The sequence below is a fragment of the Haemaphysalis longicornis genome, unplaced genomic scaffold (genome assembly GCF_048455015.1).
Source record: "Haemaphysalis longicornis isolate Haplotype H1 unplaced genomic scaffold, Haemaphysalis longicornis Haplotype H1 scaffold_2, whole genome shotgun sequence".
NCBI classification, from domain to species: Eukaryota; Metazoa; Arthropoda; class Arachnida; order Ixodida; family Ixodidae; genus Haemaphysalis; species Haemaphysalis longicornis.
The window spans coordinates 88701771-88715072 of record NW_027526295.1 but is presented as its reverse complement, the minus strand read 5'-3'; the positions used below and the strand labels follow the sequence as shown (position 1 = coordinate 88715072).

Genomic DNA, 13302 nt, shown 5'->3' with positions numbered 1-13302 from the left:
ACCAGCGCGCAGTCGACAGGATTCGAACCTGTGCGGGGAGACCCCAACGGATTTCTAGTCCATCGCTTTAACCACTCAGCCACGACTGCTTGTTCCCCTGCCGCAGATTGCCTTACAGTGTTTCGTAGCTATAATTGATAATTAAAAAAAAGAGCCGCAACCAGCGCGCAGTCGACAGGATTCGAACCTGTGCGGGAAGACCCCAATGAATTTCTAGTCCATCGCTTTAACCACTCAGCCACGACTGCTTGTTCCCCTGCCGCAGATTGCCTTACAGTGTTTCGTAGCTATAATTGATAATTAAAAAAAAGAGCCGCAACCAGCGCGCAGTCGACAGGATTCGAACCTGTGCGGGGAAACCCCAATGAATTTCTAGTCCATCGCTTTAACCACTCAGCCACGACTGCTTGTTCCCCTGCCGCAGATTGCCTTACAGTGTTTCGTAGCTATAATTGATAATTAAAAAAAAGAGCCGCAACCAGCGCGCAGTCGACAGGATTCGAACCTGTGCGGGGAGACCCCAATGAATTTCTAGTCCATCGCTTTAACCACTCAGCCACGACTGCTTGTTCCCCTGCCGCAGATTGCCTTACAGTGTTTCGTAGCTATAATTGATAATTAAAATAAAGAGCCGCAACCAGCGCGCAGTCGACAGGATTCGAACCTGTGCGGGGTGACCCCAATGAATTTCTAGTCCATCGCTTTAACCACTCAGCCACGACTGCTTGTTCCCCTGCCGCAGATTGCCTTACAGTGTTCCGTAGCTATAATTGATAATTAAAAAAAGAGCCGCAACCAGCGCGCAGTCGACAGGATTCGAACCTGTGCGGGGAGACCCCAACGGATTTCTAGTCCATCGCTTTAACCACTCAGCCACGACTGCTTGTTCCCCTGCCGCAGATTGCCTTATAGTGTTTCGTAGCTATAATTGATAATTAAAAAAAAGAGCCGCAACCAGCGCGCAGTCGACAGGATTCGAACCTGTGCGGGGAGACCCCAATGAATTTCTAGTCCATCGCTTTAACCACTCAGCCACGACTGCTTGTTCCCCTGCCGCAGATTGCCTTACAGTGTTTCGTAGCTATAATTGATAATTAAAATAAAGAGCCGCAACCAGCGCGCAGTCGACAGGATTCGAACCTGTGCGGGGTGACCCCAATGAATTTCTAGTCCATCGCTTTAACCACTCAGCCACGACTGCTTGTTCCCCTGCCGCAGATTGCCTTACAGTGTTCCGTAGCTATAATTGATAATTAAAAAAAGAGCCGCAACCAGCGCGCAGTCGACAGGATTCGAACCTGTGCGGGGAGACCCCAACGGATTTCTAGTCCATCGCTTTAACCACTCAGCCACGACTGCTTGTTCCCCTGCCGCAGATTGCCTTATAGTGTTTCGTAGCTATAATTGATAATTAAAAAAAAGAGCCGCAACCAGCGCGCAGTCGACAGGATTCGAACCTGTGCGGGGAGACCCCAATGAATTTCTAGTCCATCGCTTTAACCACTCAGCCACGACTGCTTGTTCCCCTGCCGCAGATTGCCTTACAGTGTTTCGTAGCTATAATTGATAATTAAAAAAAAGAGCCGCAACCAGCGCGCAGTCGACAGGATTCGAACCTGTGCGGGGAGACCCCAATGAATTTCTAGTCCATCGCTTTAACCACTCAGCCACGACTGCTTGTTCCCCTGCCGCAGATTGCCTTACAGTGTTTCGTAGCTATAATTGATAATTAAAAAAAGAGCCGCAACCAGCGCGCAGTCGACAGGATTCGAACCTGTGCGGGGAGACCCCAACGGATTTCTAGTCCATCGCTTTAACCACTCAGCCACGACTGCTTGTTCCCCTGCCGCAGATTGCCTTACAGTGTTTCGTAGCTATAATTGATAATTAAAAAAAAGAGCCGCAACCAGCGCGCAGTCGACAGGATTCGAACCTGTGCGGGGAGACCCCAATGAATTTCTAGTCCATCGCTTTAACCACTCAGCCACGACTGCTTGTTCCCCTGCCGCAGATTGCCTTACAGTGTTTCGTAGCTATAATTGATAATTAAAAAAAAGAGCCGCAACCAGCGCGCAGTCGACAGGATTCGAACCTGTGCGGGGAGACCCAAATGAATTTCTAGTCCATCGCTTTAACCACTCAGCCACGACTGCTTGTTCCCCTGCCGCAGATTGCCTTACAGTGTTCCGTAGCTATAATTGATAATTAAAAAAAGAGCCGCAACCAGCGCGCAGTCGACAGGATTCGAACCTGTGCGGGGAGACCCCAACGGATTTCTAGTCCATCGCTTTAACCACTCAGCCACGACTGCTTGTTCCCCTGCCGCAGATTGCCTTACAGTGTTTCGTAGCTATAATTGATAATTAAAAAAAGAGCCGCAACCAGCGCGCAGTCGACAGGATTCGAACCTGTGCGGGGAGACCCCAATGAATTTCTAGTCCATCGCTTTAACCACTCAGCCACGACTTTTTTTTTTTTATTGCAACATTTCAGTACAAAACAAGCACCATCAAACAAAAAGCGGCAACGATAAAACTGCTAGTCATCACCTTGACAGCAGAAAAACGATTAAAATTGTTTGAGGTTGGTCAGTGTTTCCATCACAGGCAACCACTCTGGAGGCTCAGGCTGAGCCCTCCACACTTCAATAATCATACGCATTGAATCAGCGAAATATTCTCTTGACCATTTAGCGTCAACGTCCCTATGGCGTATGGCCATGCGGGATTTCCAAATTGCATGTAGGGCCAGGACCATCACGAGGTCGTAAGGTACTTCGTCACTCTCAATAGGTAAAAACCTAATGCCGTGAGCGTCCAGGGGAAAATCTTTTTTGAGGGTTCGCTGAAGCACGTCCCAAAAGAAGACCCCGTCCCAGCAGTCCAAAAACACGTGTTCTACAGTCTCGGGTTTTCTGCACGGGTAGCAGTCCACCCCACCCGGCAAAAACATTCCCTTTTACTTCTGCCACGTTTTCACATCAAGGACGCCCGAGTGAAGTTTAAAGAAAAACGTCTTAACCCATGGGCCAATCGCCATACGTTTCACACGCTTGAGCACATCCTGTCCTGGCCCTACACGGTACAGCGATCTATACAATGGAACGGGAAGTACGGAATCAACGAGGTCATTATACAATCTTTTACGCGTCACACTAGATAAGTACTCTAGCGTGAAGCGTGCACGCAAAAACATGGTGGCTTGTACCACCTCACGGAAGTAGCCTTTCGTTGCGCCAAAAGATAAAGAAGCTGACGTTACAACAAAATCAGGAAGCGCTCTGGCCAACTTCACCTGACACACAGTGCGCAAAAAGGAGTCCTTCACATCCCGAAGAAACAAAAAACGATTTACCACTTGCCGCAAAAACAGATGCGATAATGACAGGCCACCAAGACGCACGTGCCGAAACAGGTTCGTACGGCTTGTTCTCTCCCATGACGACTCCCAAATGAACATAGCAAAAACTCGGTGCAAGGCCTGTACACGTGCCCGCGAACAATGCAACACCTGTAGAACGTACCACAGTTTGCTAATTAAAAACACATTACACACTGATGCCCTAGCAAATATTGAAAGTCCGCTTCCCTTCCATTTCTCGGCCTTTTCACGCAATTCGACTGTTTGACTGCGCCAATAAGGGTCGCTGTCTACATAGTTCTCGAGGGGCACTCCTAAGTACTTCACTGGCGTCGTCTGCCAGCTGATACACTCGAAAACACTAGGCATACTGTCCCACTGGCCATGCCAGAAACCAACACATTTCTGCCAATTAACACCACTGGCACTGTACTTACAAAAACATTTCAAGGTGTTTACAGCAATGCTTATGCTTCTCCTATCAACAAAATAGAGCAATGTCGTCAGCGTAAGCTAACACCCGCACTTCACACGACTGAAGTTTAAACCCTTTGACGTCTTTGCTCCGGATTACACTTAAACAAAACGCTTCAATGTAGAAACAAAAAAGCAACGGAGACAATGGGCAACCCTGACGAACGGCACGTTGAACAGGAACGGGTGCGCCGATCGTTTTGTTAATAACAAGCCTAGTAGAACACCCAGTGTACGCCATGCGCACACCATTGAGAATAACAGAACCAACATTCACGTGTTCCAACATATTTAACAAAAGTTCGTGCGACACCTGATCGAAGGCTTTAGCCATGTCTACCTGGAGCATTGCCAAAGTCCCTTGCATGGCGTCAAAACACTCCAGAACACTTCGGGCAGTATGAATATTTGTAACTATCGACCGCCCTTTGATCCCGCACGTTTGATGCGGCCCTACCAGGTCCTTTATGACAGTCTGTAAGCGGCCTGCCAATATTTTGATTAAAACCTTATAATCCACATTTGTCAGACTAATAGGACGATACCCAGGGATCTGCCTGAGTTTCGCAACCTCCTCTGATTTCGGTATAAACACAGTGTGCGACACGAGAAAAGAAGGTGGCAGCACACCTTTGTGGTACGCCTGAGAGTAAACTCTACATAGGACCGGGCTAATGTCACCCTTAAACGCCTTGTAGAAAGCAGCGCTCAGCCCATCAGGGCCCGGCGTCTTCCCTGGGCTTAACTCGTCGATAGCGCCGCGTATCTCTTCTACTGTAATATCTCTTTCGAGATGCGCCATAACTTCCTCGTCTAAGCACGGTAACAAAGACGTAAACTCTTCTCTAAACTTGACGGCATCGACAGGATGACAAGAGAACAAATTTTTATAAAAGTCACAAAAACAGCGCTCTATATTAGCCTGGTCACTATAAACCACACCTTCGGCTTCAATTTCCACTATCGCATTTCTGCGCGCATACTTCTTTTCCGCGCTGAACGCTCTTTTAGTCAGCGCTTCCCCGTGCAAAAATCTCTCAGATCGTGCGCGCACAAGCGCACCCTCATACTTCTCTTTATCTATTACTTTGAGCTGCGCTTTTAATCCTCTAATGTCATCCTTCAACGCCCCGGGCGATTCACATTCTTCCTTAACGTAAACGTCCAGGGTACTTCGTAACCAGGCTTCTCTTTGCTTCTCGTCGTATTTGATTGCGGATGATCTTTCAAGGGCCTTTAACTTAACTTCTTGTTTGAAGAGCTCCCAATTGAGAGTAAAGTTAACGTTCTCTTCTCCACCGAAAAACGTCCGTGCGCATGCATTAACGGCCTCAGTGAAATGTTCATCCTGCAGCAGCTTGTTATTAAGCTTCCAAAGCCCCCAACAGAACGCGTTGCCTGGTTTTACCATTCTACCAACGGTTACGGACACAAGACAGTGATCGCTGAAGGAAACGGGGGAAACTCGGTAGCTATTACACTCCGGCAGAATCTCTGACGAAACATACACTCTGTCGAGACGCGCATGACTGTTGCCCTGGAAGTGTGTATAGCGAACGGTACCGCTACTGCCAAGGCTATCGCCCACATCTTCCAGCGCGAAGTCAGCGACGATATCAGTTAAAACTATCGTACTCGCATCGCGGAACCTTGTCGAGCTACTTTTGTCTTGCGCAGAACATACGCAATTAAAGTCGCCAAGTAAAACAACGAGCCTCTCCGTATCGCAAAACCCGCGAACATCCTCAAAAAAAATCCTTCCTTTCCGCTGCCTTTGTGGGCACGTACACACAAATCAAGCGCCATTCGCTTGACGATAAAACAAAATCGCACACAACAAAACGCCCACACTTGGACGCGGTGACGGTCTCTAGGGTTGCCCCCAAACTCCTTCGAACCAACAGGGCAACGCCCGCAGACATCCCGACCGCGTGAGCAACGCACACGTCGTACCTCGACGCAAACGGGCGCACCATACGATCTGTCTGCTCCTCTCTCTCAACCTTCGTTTCTTGTACCGCCACTATATCCAGGTCCTGTTCGGTCACTAAACGATACAACTGATTCCGCCGTCTCCTGTCAGCAAGCCCCCGGACGTTAAGCGTGGCAATACGGATTGGCGTGTTTAAATACACCAGGTTAAGAGAGAAAACAAACAGACCCGAAAGCATTTATGCTGATACATTTGACAAATGAAAAAAAAAACAACACAACACCGTAAAAAAACGAAAACACCCCCCCCTCCCCCCATGGAAAAAAAACAAACGGACCCAACTTGAGCCCGTTGAGAGAGCTTCACTTGATGCTCGCACATACAAAACACCCCAAACCCCCACCCTGAAACGAAGGAAGAACTCTTCGACGCCCAACACACCCCCCAAAAAACCGCGCAATGACCGCAAGGAAAACCCTTCGACACCCGACACAGAACCAAAAACCCACGTAATACAACTAACGAGCTTAAACCCATGACTAGAACACGCCCTGCACTTTTCTTGCTTTTCAAAGACACACAAAGAAAACTTAAAAATACTTTTAGCAGTCCGAAAACGAAGGCAAGGATGGCGTTCTTACGAATTCTTTGTTGCCGTGGGTCCTCTGTCGTAGGGCGTGTTAAGCTTCGGCTTGAAGCTCGAGCGCCGCGACGTGGGTCCCACACTCACCGACCCCACCGCTACGGAGCCATCCCCCCCTCCGCGTTGTCCGACACTGTCTTGACGCGGCCGCTTGGCCACAGACTGGTCCTGGTCGCCAGTTTTCAAGTCGACGCCCTCTTGGGGGACGGGAGTTTCCAACGCCGCAAACTGACCCGCCACGCTCACCGGGCTCTCACCGTCGCCGTCGTACGTCAGCTGGTCTCCTTCGTTGACACTTTGCGCAGGTAGCACTACGACGGCGGCTGACTCCTTCACCTCAGCGCTCTTTTCAGGTGGCGCGTCCTCCGTCACCGAGTCTCCTCCGCCCCCTGCTGCAGCCGCCTCCGTCTCCTCCTCGTCCATGATGTTCTCCGTTCGGTCCACATCCCCCACCGGTCCGGCCACCTTCGCGTACGTCCGCACGCACTCGTTCGCTTCGTGACCGAAGCGGCGGCAGAGAGTGCAGCGCGGCACCTTGCAGTCGCGCCTCATGTGCCCCGTGCCAGAGCAGCGAAGGCACTGCGGGGCCCTGCCGGGCACGACCACGAGCGCCTGCTCGCCTGCGACACGAAGCTGGTGGGGCAGGTCCTCAGCCCTCACGCCCGCGTTGAGCTTGAGGGTCACGGACCGCGTCGTCGAGCCCTTGTCGTGGACGCCTTGAACACGCCAGCGCTCCCGTGAAACTTCGCTGACCCTCCCGTAGGGAGCCAGCGCAACTCGTACGTCGTCCTCGGTCACGTTGTAAAGCAGCCAGTGGAGCTTCAGCCGCAGGTCCTGGTTGGCAGGGTCAATGACGAGGCAGTGTCGACCTTTGACGTGAAGCTCCTTTGCTTCCAAGATCTTCTTGACGCCTAGCTCCGACTTGAACGTCACCGCCCATACGTGACTCATTTGGAACGCCCCCAAGGCAAGTACCTCAGGGAGCAATTCCAGCCGAGCCAAAGTATCGCGGAAATCTTCAACGCGATACGGGCGCGCACGCATGTCACCGTGCAAAAAAACGGTATTAAAAACAATACGTCCTGTAGGCAATGTCGGCAACGAAACTTGATAACAATCGTCCTAAGCAAGAAACCTGTTACCGCGGCCGGGAACGGCCGCATTAACCGCTCCTGAGGAGCCCTGCATCCTGCGTCCGTTCACTGTGGTGGCCGGAAGCAGAATCCACTCAGCCACGACTGTTCGTTCCCTAGCCGCAGATTGCCTTATACTGGTCCGTAGCTATAGCTGATAATTACAAAAAAGAGCCGCAACCAGCGCGCGGTCGACAGGATTCAAACCCGTGCGGGGAGACCCCAATGGATTTCTAGTCCATCGCTTTAACCACTCAGCCACGACTGTTCGTTCCCTAGCCGCAGATTGCCTTATACTGCTCCGTAGCTATAATTGATAATTACAAAAAAGAGCCGCAACCAGCGCGCAGTCGACAGGATCCGAACATGAGCGGGGAGACCCCAATGGATTTCTAGTCCATCGCTTTAACCACTCAGCCACGACTGCTCGTTCCCCAGCCGCAGATTGCCTTACACTGCTCCGTAGCTATAATTAATAATTACAAAAAAGAGCCGCAACGAGCGCGCAGTCTACAGGATTCGAACCTGTCCGGGGAGACCCCAACGGATTTCTAGTCCATCGCTTTAACCACTCAGCCACGACTGCTCGTTCCCCAGCCGCAGATTGCCTTATATGTCTACGTAGCTATAGCTGATAATTACTAAAAAGAGCCGCAGCCGGCGCGCAGTCGACAGGATTCGAACCTTTTGCAGGGAGACCCCAATGAATTTCTAGTTCATCGCTTTAACCACTCAGCCACGACTGCTCGTTCCCCATCCGCAGATTGCCTTACGCTGCTCCGTAGCTATAATTGATAATTACAAAAAAGGGCCGCAACCGGCGCGCAGTCCACAGGATTCGAACCTGTGCGGGGAGACCACAATGAATTTCTAGTCCATCGCTTTAACCACTCAGCCACGACTGCTCGTTCCTTAGCCGCAGATTGCCTTACACTGCTCCGTAGCTATAATTGATAATTACAAAAAAGAGCCGCAACGAGCGCGCAGTCTACAGGATTCGAACCTGTGCGGGGAGACCCCAACGGATTTCTAGTCCATCGCTTTAACCACTCAGCCACGACTGCTCGTTCCCCAGCCGCAGATTGCCTTACACTGCTCCGTAGCTATAATTGATAATTACAAAAAAGAGCCGCAACGAGCGCGCAGTCTACAGGATTCGAACCTGTGCGGGGAGACCCCAACGGATTTCTAGTCCATCGCTTTAACCACTCAGCCACGACTGCTCGTTCCCCAGCCGCAGATTGCCTTACACTGCTCCGTAGCTATAATTGATAATTACAAAAAAGAGCCGCAACGAGCGCGCAGTCTACAGGATTCGAACCTGTGCGGGGAGACCCCAACGGATTTCTAGTTTATCGCTTTAACCACTCAGCCACGACTGCTCGTTCCCCAGCCGCAGATTGCCTTATATGTCTACGTAGCTATAGCTGATAATTACTAAAAAGAGCCGCAGCCGGCGCGCAGTCGACAAGATTCGAACCTTTTGCAGGGAGACCCCAATGAATTTCTAGTTCATCGCTTTAACCACTCAGCCACGACTGCTCGTTCCCCATCCGCAGATTGCCTTACGCTGCTCCGTAGCTATAATTGATAATTACAAAAAAGGGCCGCAACCGGCGCGCAGTCCACAGGATTCGAACCTGTGCGGGGAGACCACAATGAATTTCTAGTTCATCGCTTTAACCACTCAGCCACGACTGCTCGTTCCCCATCCGCAGATTGCCTTACGCTGCTCCGTAGCTATAATTGATAATTACAAAAAAGGGCCGCAACCGGCGCGCAGTCCACAGGATTCGAACCTGTGCGGGGAGACCACAATGAATTTCTAGTCCATCGCTTTAACCACTCAGGCACGACTGCTCGTTCCTTAGCCGCAGATTGCCTTACACTGCTCCGTAGCTATAATTGATAATTACAAAAAAAGCCGCAAACCAGCGCGCAGTCGACAGGATTCGAACCTGTGCGGGGAGACCCCAACGGATTTCTAGTCCATCGCTTTAAACACTCAGCCACGACTGCTCGTTCCCCAGCCGCAGATTGCCTTATACTGCTCCGTAGCTATAGCTGATAATTACAAAAAAGAGCCGCAACCAGCGCGCAGTCGACAGGATTCGAACCTGTGCGGGGAGACCCCAACGGATTTCTAGTCCATCGCTTTAACCACTCAGCCACGACTGCTCGTTCCCCAGCCGCAGATTGCCTTATACTGCTCCGTAGCTATAGCTGATAATTACTAAAAAGAGCCGCAACCAGCGCGCGGTCGACAGGATTCGAACCCGTGCGGGGAGACCCCAATGGATTTCTAGTCCATCGCTTTAACCACTCAGCCACGACTGTTCGTTCCCTAGCCGCAGATTACCTTACACTGCTCCGAAGCTATATTTGATAATTACAAAAAAGACCGCAACCACGCGCAGTCGACAGGATTCGAACCTGTGCGGGGAGACCCCAATGGATTTCGAGTCTATCGCTTTAACCACTTAGCCACGACTGCTCGTTCCCCAGCCGCAGATTGCCTTTCACTGCTCCGTAGCTATAATTGATCATTACAAAAAAGAGCCGCAACCAGCGCGCAGTCGACAGGATTCGAACCTGTGCGGGGAGACCACAATGGATTTCTAGTCCATCGCTTTAACCACTCAGCCACGACTGTTTTTTTTTTCTTTATTGCCTGTATGAACACCAGAACACAAATGCGTCAATGATAGGTTAAAAACCGCCGACCATGCTTTGGCTGGCGGAAAGATTTAAAATAAACATCAAAAGTACACAAATCTTCCAAAATTGGTAACCATTCCAGCTCTATACCCTGGGTTGTAGCAATATCGTACATCGAAGTCATGCTCTGTGCAAAATACTTGCTAACGGTTTGGGCGTGTACGTCCGCATGGCGTACAGCCATTCGCGACCTCCAAATTGAATGCAATGCTACAGCCATTATGAGGTCGTACGGCACACCATCAGAACACTCAACGGGGAGATACCGTATTCCCTGTGGTGTTACAGGCAATTCTTTCTTCAGGGTTCTTTGTAGGACATCCCAAAAGAAGATGGCATCCCAGCACTCCATGAAAACATGCTCCACAGTCTCTGGTTTATTGCACAAAGAACACGTGTTGGACCAAACCTCGTATAATCCCTTTTCCTGCATCCATGTCTTTACTGGAAGAGTGTTCGTGTGCAGCTTAAAGAAAAACGTTTTCACGGACGCTGGGATAACCATCTTCTTTACACGTGACAAAACATTTTGACCAGGTCCTTTACAATACATTGACCTGTAACGGGGCACCGGAAAAAGAATATCCTTCAAATCTTTTGTTAGCATTTTCCTGGACACAGTAGACAGATATTCCAAAGAGAAACGTACCGCCAGAAACCGAAAAGCATCAACAACTTCTTTCAAAAAACCCTTGCATCGTATAGGTCCTCTGTTACTGGAGGACACAACAAACTCAGGTAGTACATTGGGAAGAGTCATCTGCAAAAACGTGCGCAGAAAAGGATCCTCCGCATCCCTTAGGAACAAAAAACGGTTCACAATTTGCCTCAAAAACACATGGCACAAACCAACTCCTCCGTGTTTCACACTTCGAAACAGATTACTTCTGCTTGTACGCTCCCACAGCGAACCCCACACGAAGACAGCAAAGACACGGTTAATCTTCTGGACATGCGTCCTTGAACAATGTAATATCTGCATAACGTACCACAGTTTCGCCAAGAGGAAAAGGTTACAAACGGTGGCCCGTGCGAAAACGGATAATGCGCGGCCTCCCCATTTGTTGGCTTTTTCGCGTAGACCCGTCACTTCCCCACTCCAATACTCTTCACTATTCTGATGGTATTCCAAAGGCACTCCTAGGTAACGTGCTGGCGTTGTCGACCAGCTAACGTTCTGAAACACTTCTGGGGTTGCTGCCCACTCTCCGTACCAAAAACCGCAACATTTATTCCAGTTCACTGAACTGCAGGTGACACCGCAAAACTCTTTAGTGACAACTATTACTTTTTCTACACTTTGTTTATCCTCACAAAATACCGCGACGTCATCGGCGTAGGTTAATAGCTTCACTTCACTTGAGTGCAAACGAAAACCATGAATGTCATTGTCATTAATTATTCTTAAACAGAAAGGCTCTAAGAAAATACAGAACAGGAGAGGTGAAGCTGGGCACCCTTGCCTCACCGAAGATTCTACAGATAAACTTTTAAGAGCGAATGCTCTTTATAAGCGACCCCAAACCATCCACCGCCGGCGGCGGCGTCGGCGGCGTTGGCGTCCGTAGTGCTCCTCTACATTTAAAAAAGAAACAGCATCCGGCGCCAGGTTTCGATCCGAGGACTTTGCGGCCGCAGCGCGACGCGCTACCGACTAAGCCACGGAAGCCACGCTGATATCAGAGTGAGTAACGCGCCTTATATCTTTAACGCATTCAAACTACGTCGTCAGCGGCGTGCGTTGGCGACTCAGCGGCGTTATAGCGGCTTGATAACTGCGTGGTGTACACGTGATACTACAAACCCGATGGAAGAGATGGAAGAGAAGGCGGTGGGCTGCGGGGGCCGAGCGCAAGCGCCGCAAGCGGGCCGACAACCGTGCATTCGCACTTTCACATTCTCCCCCTCGGGGAAATGCGGGGGAATTTTTTGTTACATTCTTGTTGATAATGAGCTGTGTGGTGCAATTTTTGTAAGCCATTCGGACACCCCTGAAAAGCACGTCACCCACATTGACATGTTCTAAAATGCAAAACAAAATTTCATGAGAGACGCGGTCGAATGCTTTTTCGAAATCAATTTGTAGCATCGCTACTTTCTGCTGAAACATATCGCAGCCCTGCAGCACACTGCGAGCAATGTGTGTGTTTGTCTGTATGCTCCGACCCCGGATTCCACATGTTTGGTGTGGTCCCACAAGCGATGTTACAATTCTCTGCAATCTTTTTGCCAGTACTTTCATAAAAATCTTATAGTCTACGTTAGCAAGGGTGATTGGACGGTAACCCGTTACATTTTGAAGTTTAGCAGGATCGTCTGATTTGGGAATCAACACCGTGTGTGTTCTTGTAAAATACTTTGGTAGTTCGTTTTTTTCAAAAGCATCTAGGAAAACGAGAAATAAGAATGGCGCCACTACACCGATAAACTTCTTATAAAATTCCGCTGACAGACCATCAGGCCCCGGCGCTTTGCCCACTTTTAAGTCGCCTATGGCTGCTTCAATTTCTTGCAATGTTATTGGTTCTTCCAGTTGAACTTTCACCTCATCTTCCAGTCTTGGCATGAATTTAAGATAATCTTGCCTAAATCTTTCGCTACAAGGGTGAGCTGTGCTAAAAAGATTTGTGTAATGTTCAATGAAAGCTGCTTTTATGTTTTCTACATCTTTAGTCAAACGTCCCTGCCATAGTATTTCTTCAATTTTATTCCGCTTTGCGTACCTCATTTCATCGCTTAAGGCCCTTTTCGTGGGCATCTCCCCCGCTAGCAAACTTTCTGCGCGCGCACGTATTGTTGCTCCCCGGTATCGCTCTTTATCGATGGCTTCCAACTTGCTTTTTATTTGTGAGATGTCGTCGTTGAAAGCGCCCGGCATTTCACATTCCAGTTGGAGCATGCGTTTAAGATTACTCCTGAGCTCATTCTCATTCTTTCTTTCAGCCCTTGCAATGATCGCTGCCCTTTCTACAGCGGACAGTTTACTATCTTCTTTTATACGTTCCCATCTATCTCCCCAGGCCATGCTTTCGTTACTTTTT

General features: G+C 49.6%; 1 protein-coding gene and 32 non-coding genes across 33 annotated transcripts; all 33 read right to left on the bottom strand.

Annotated features, from left to right (window-relative positions):
- Window positions 1-7: 7 nt before the first annotated feature.
- Window positions 8-89, bottom strand: Trnas-aga (transfer RNA serine (anticodon AGA)). Its single transcript has one exon. It is a non-coding gene; the product is annotated as a tRNA-Ser (tRNA).
- A 77-nt stretch (window positions 90-166) lies between these two features.
- Window positions 167-248, bottom strand: Trnas-aga (transfer RNA serine (anticodon AGA)). Its single transcript has one exon. It is a non-coding gene; the product is annotated as a tRNA-Ser (tRNA).
- A 77-nt stretch (window positions 249-325) lies between these two features.
- On the bottom strand, window positions 326-407 carry Trnas-aga (transfer RNA serine (anticodon AGA)). Its single transcript has one exon. It is a non-coding gene; the product is annotated as a tRNA-Ser (tRNA).
- Window positions 408-484: 77 nt separating this feature from the next.
- Window positions 485-566, bottom strand: Trnas-aga (transfer RNA serine (anticodon AGA)). Its single transcript has one exon. It is a non-coding gene; the product is annotated as a tRNA-Ser (tRNA).
- Window positions 567-643: 77 nt separating this feature from the next.
- Trnas-aga (transfer RNA serine (anticodon AGA)) lies at window positions 644-725 on the bottom strand. The gene has a single exon. It is a non-coding gene; the product is annotated as a tRNA-Ser (tRNA).
- Window positions 726-801: 76 nt separating this feature from the next.
- Window positions 802-883, bottom strand: Trnas-aga (transfer RNA serine (anticodon AGA)). Its single transcript has one exon. It is a non-coding gene; the product is annotated as a tRNA-Ser (tRNA).
- A 77-nt stretch (window positions 884-960) lies between these two features.
- Trnas-aga (transfer RNA serine (anticodon AGA)) lies at window positions 961-1042 on the bottom strand. Its single transcript has one exon. It is a non-coding gene; the product is annotated as a tRNA-Ser (tRNA).
- Window positions 1043-1119: 77 nt separating this feature from the next.
- Trnas-aga (transfer RNA serine (anticodon AGA)) lies at window positions 1120-1201 on the bottom strand. The gene has a single exon. It is a non-coding gene; the product is annotated as a tRNA-Ser (tRNA).
- Window positions 1202-1277: 76 nt separating this feature from the next.
- Trnas-aga (transfer RNA serine (anticodon AGA)) lies at window positions 1278-1359 on the bottom strand. The gene has a single exon. It is a non-coding gene; the product is annotated as a tRNA-Ser (tRNA).
- Window positions 1360-1436: 77 nt separating this feature from the next.
- Window positions 1437-1518, bottom strand: Trnas-aga (transfer RNA serine (anticodon AGA)). Its single transcript has one exon. It is a non-coding gene; the product is annotated as a tRNA-Ser (tRNA).
- A 77-nt stretch (window positions 1519-1595) lies between these two features.
- Window positions 1596-1677, bottom strand: Trnas-aga (transfer RNA serine (anticodon AGA)). Its single transcript has one exon. It is a non-coding gene; the product is annotated as a tRNA-Ser (tRNA).
- Window positions 1678-1753: 76 nt separating this feature from the next.
- Window positions 1754-1835, bottom strand: Trnas-aga (transfer RNA serine (anticodon AGA)). Its single transcript has one exon. It is a non-coding gene; the product is annotated as a tRNA-Ser (tRNA).
- Window positions 1836-1912: 77 nt separating this feature from the next.
- On the bottom strand, window positions 1913-1994 carry Trnas-aga (transfer RNA serine (anticodon AGA)). Its single transcript has one exon. It is a non-coding gene; the product is annotated as a tRNA-Ser (tRNA).
- Window positions 1995-2071: 77 nt separating this feature from the next.
- Trnas-aga (transfer RNA serine (anticodon AGA)) lies at window positions 2072-2153 on the bottom strand. Its single transcript has one exon. It is a non-coding gene; the product is annotated as a tRNA-Ser (tRNA).
- Window positions 2154-2229: 76 nt separating this feature from the next.
- Window positions 2230-2311, bottom strand: Trnas-aga (transfer RNA serine (anticodon AGA)). The gene has a single exon. It is a non-coding gene; the product is annotated as a tRNA-Ser (tRNA).
- A 76-nt stretch (window positions 2312-2387) lies between these two features.
- On the bottom strand, window positions 2388-2469 carry Trnas-aga (transfer RNA serine (anticodon AGA)). Its single transcript has one exon. It is a non-coding gene; the product is annotated as a tRNA-Ser (tRNA).
- A 3935-nt stretch (window positions 2470-6404) lies between these two features.
- Window positions 6405-7619, bottom strand: LOC144168151 (uncharacterized). Its single transcript, XM_077697197.1, has one exon. The coding sequence runs from the start codon at window positions 7452-7454 to the stop codon at window positions 6405-6407; it is 1050 nt and encodes a 349-aa protein (XP_077553323.1). The 5' UTR covers window positions 7455-7619.
- A 110-nt stretch (window positions 7620-7729) lies between these two features.
- On the bottom strand, window positions 7730-7811 carry Trnas-aga (transfer RNA serine (anticodon AGA)). Its single transcript has one exon. It is a non-coding gene; the product is annotated as a tRNA-Ser (tRNA).
- A 77-nt stretch (window positions 7812-7888) lies between these two features.
- Trnas-aga (transfer RNA serine (anticodon AGA)) lies at window positions 7889-7970 on the bottom strand. The gene has a single exon. It is a non-coding gene; the product is annotated as a tRNA-Ser (tRNA).
- Window positions 7971-8047: 77 nt separating this feature from the next.
- Window positions 8048-8129, bottom strand: Trnas-aga (transfer RNA serine (anticodon AGA)). Its single transcript has one exon. It is a non-coding gene; the product is annotated as a tRNA-Ser (tRNA).
- A 77-nt stretch (window positions 8130-8206) lies between these two features.
- Trnas-aga (transfer RNA serine (anticodon AGA)) lies at window positions 8207-8289 on the bottom strand. The gene has a single exon. It is a non-coding gene; the product is annotated as a tRNA-Ser (tRNA).
- A 77-nt stretch (window positions 8290-8366) lies between these two features.
- Trnas-aga (transfer RNA serine (anticodon AGA)) lies at window positions 8367-8448 on the bottom strand. Its single transcript has one exon. It is a non-coding gene; the product is annotated as a tRNA-Ser (tRNA).
- Window positions 8449-8525: 77 nt separating this feature from the next.
- On the bottom strand, window positions 8526-8607 carry Trnas-aga (transfer RNA serine (anticodon AGA)). Its single transcript has one exon. It is a non-coding gene; the product is annotated as a tRNA-Ser (tRNA).
- Window positions 8608-8684: 77 nt separating this feature from the next.
- Trnas-aga (transfer RNA serine (anticodon AGA)) lies at window positions 8685-8766 on the bottom strand. Its single transcript has one exon. It is a non-coding gene; the product is annotated as a tRNA-Ser (tRNA).
- A 77-nt stretch (window positions 8767-8843) lies between these two features.
- On the bottom strand, window positions 8844-8925 carry Trnas-aga (transfer RNA serine (anticodon AGA)). Its single transcript has one exon. It is a non-coding gene; the product is annotated as a tRNA-Ser (tRNA).
- A 77-nt stretch (window positions 8926-9002) lies between these two features.
- On the bottom strand, window positions 9003-9085 carry Trnas-aga (transfer RNA serine (anticodon AGA)). Its single transcript has one exon. It is a non-coding gene; the product is annotated as a tRNA-Ser (tRNA).
- Window positions 9086-9162: 77 nt separating this feature from the next.
- Trnas-aga (transfer RNA serine (anticodon AGA)) lies at window positions 9163-9244 on the bottom strand. The gene has a single exon. It is a non-coding gene; the product is annotated as a tRNA-Ser (tRNA).
- Window positions 9245-9321: 77 nt separating this feature from the next.
- On the bottom strand, window positions 9322-9403 carry Trnas-aga (transfer RNA serine (anticodon AGA)). The gene has a single exon. It is a non-coding gene; the product is annotated as a tRNA-Ser (tRNA).
- A 77-nt stretch (window positions 9404-9480) lies between these two features.
- Window positions 9481-9562, bottom strand: Trnas-aga (transfer RNA serine (anticodon AGA)). Its single transcript has one exon. It is a non-coding gene; the product is annotated as a tRNA-Ser (tRNA).
- A 77-nt stretch (window positions 9563-9639) lies between these two features.
- Window positions 9640-9721, bottom strand: Trnas-aga (transfer RNA serine (anticodon AGA)). The gene has a single exon. It is a non-coding gene; the product is annotated as a tRNA-Ser (tRNA).
- Window positions 9722-9798: 77 nt separating this feature from the next.
- Window positions 9799-9880, bottom strand: Trnas-aga (transfer RNA serine (anticodon AGA)). The gene has a single exon. It is a non-coding gene; the product is annotated as a tRNA-Ser (tRNA).
- Window positions 9881-9955: 75 nt separating this feature from the next.
- Window positions 9956-10037, bottom strand: Trnas-cga (transfer RNA serine (anticodon CGA)). The gene has a single exon. It is a non-coding gene; the product is annotated as a tRNA-Ser (tRNA).
- Window positions 10038-10114: 77 nt separating this feature from the next.
- On the bottom strand, window positions 10115-10196 carry Trnas-aga (transfer RNA serine (anticodon AGA)). Its single transcript has one exon. It is a non-coding gene; the product is annotated as a tRNA-Ser (tRNA).
- Between the last annotated feature and the right edge of the window lie 3106 nt (window positions 10197-13302).

Excerpts from the sequence above, each read along its gene's own strand:
- LOC144168151 (XM_077697197.1), bottom strand. The coding sequence starts at position 7,454 with ATGCGTGCGCGCCCGTATCGCGTTGAAGATTTCCGCGATACTTTGGCT.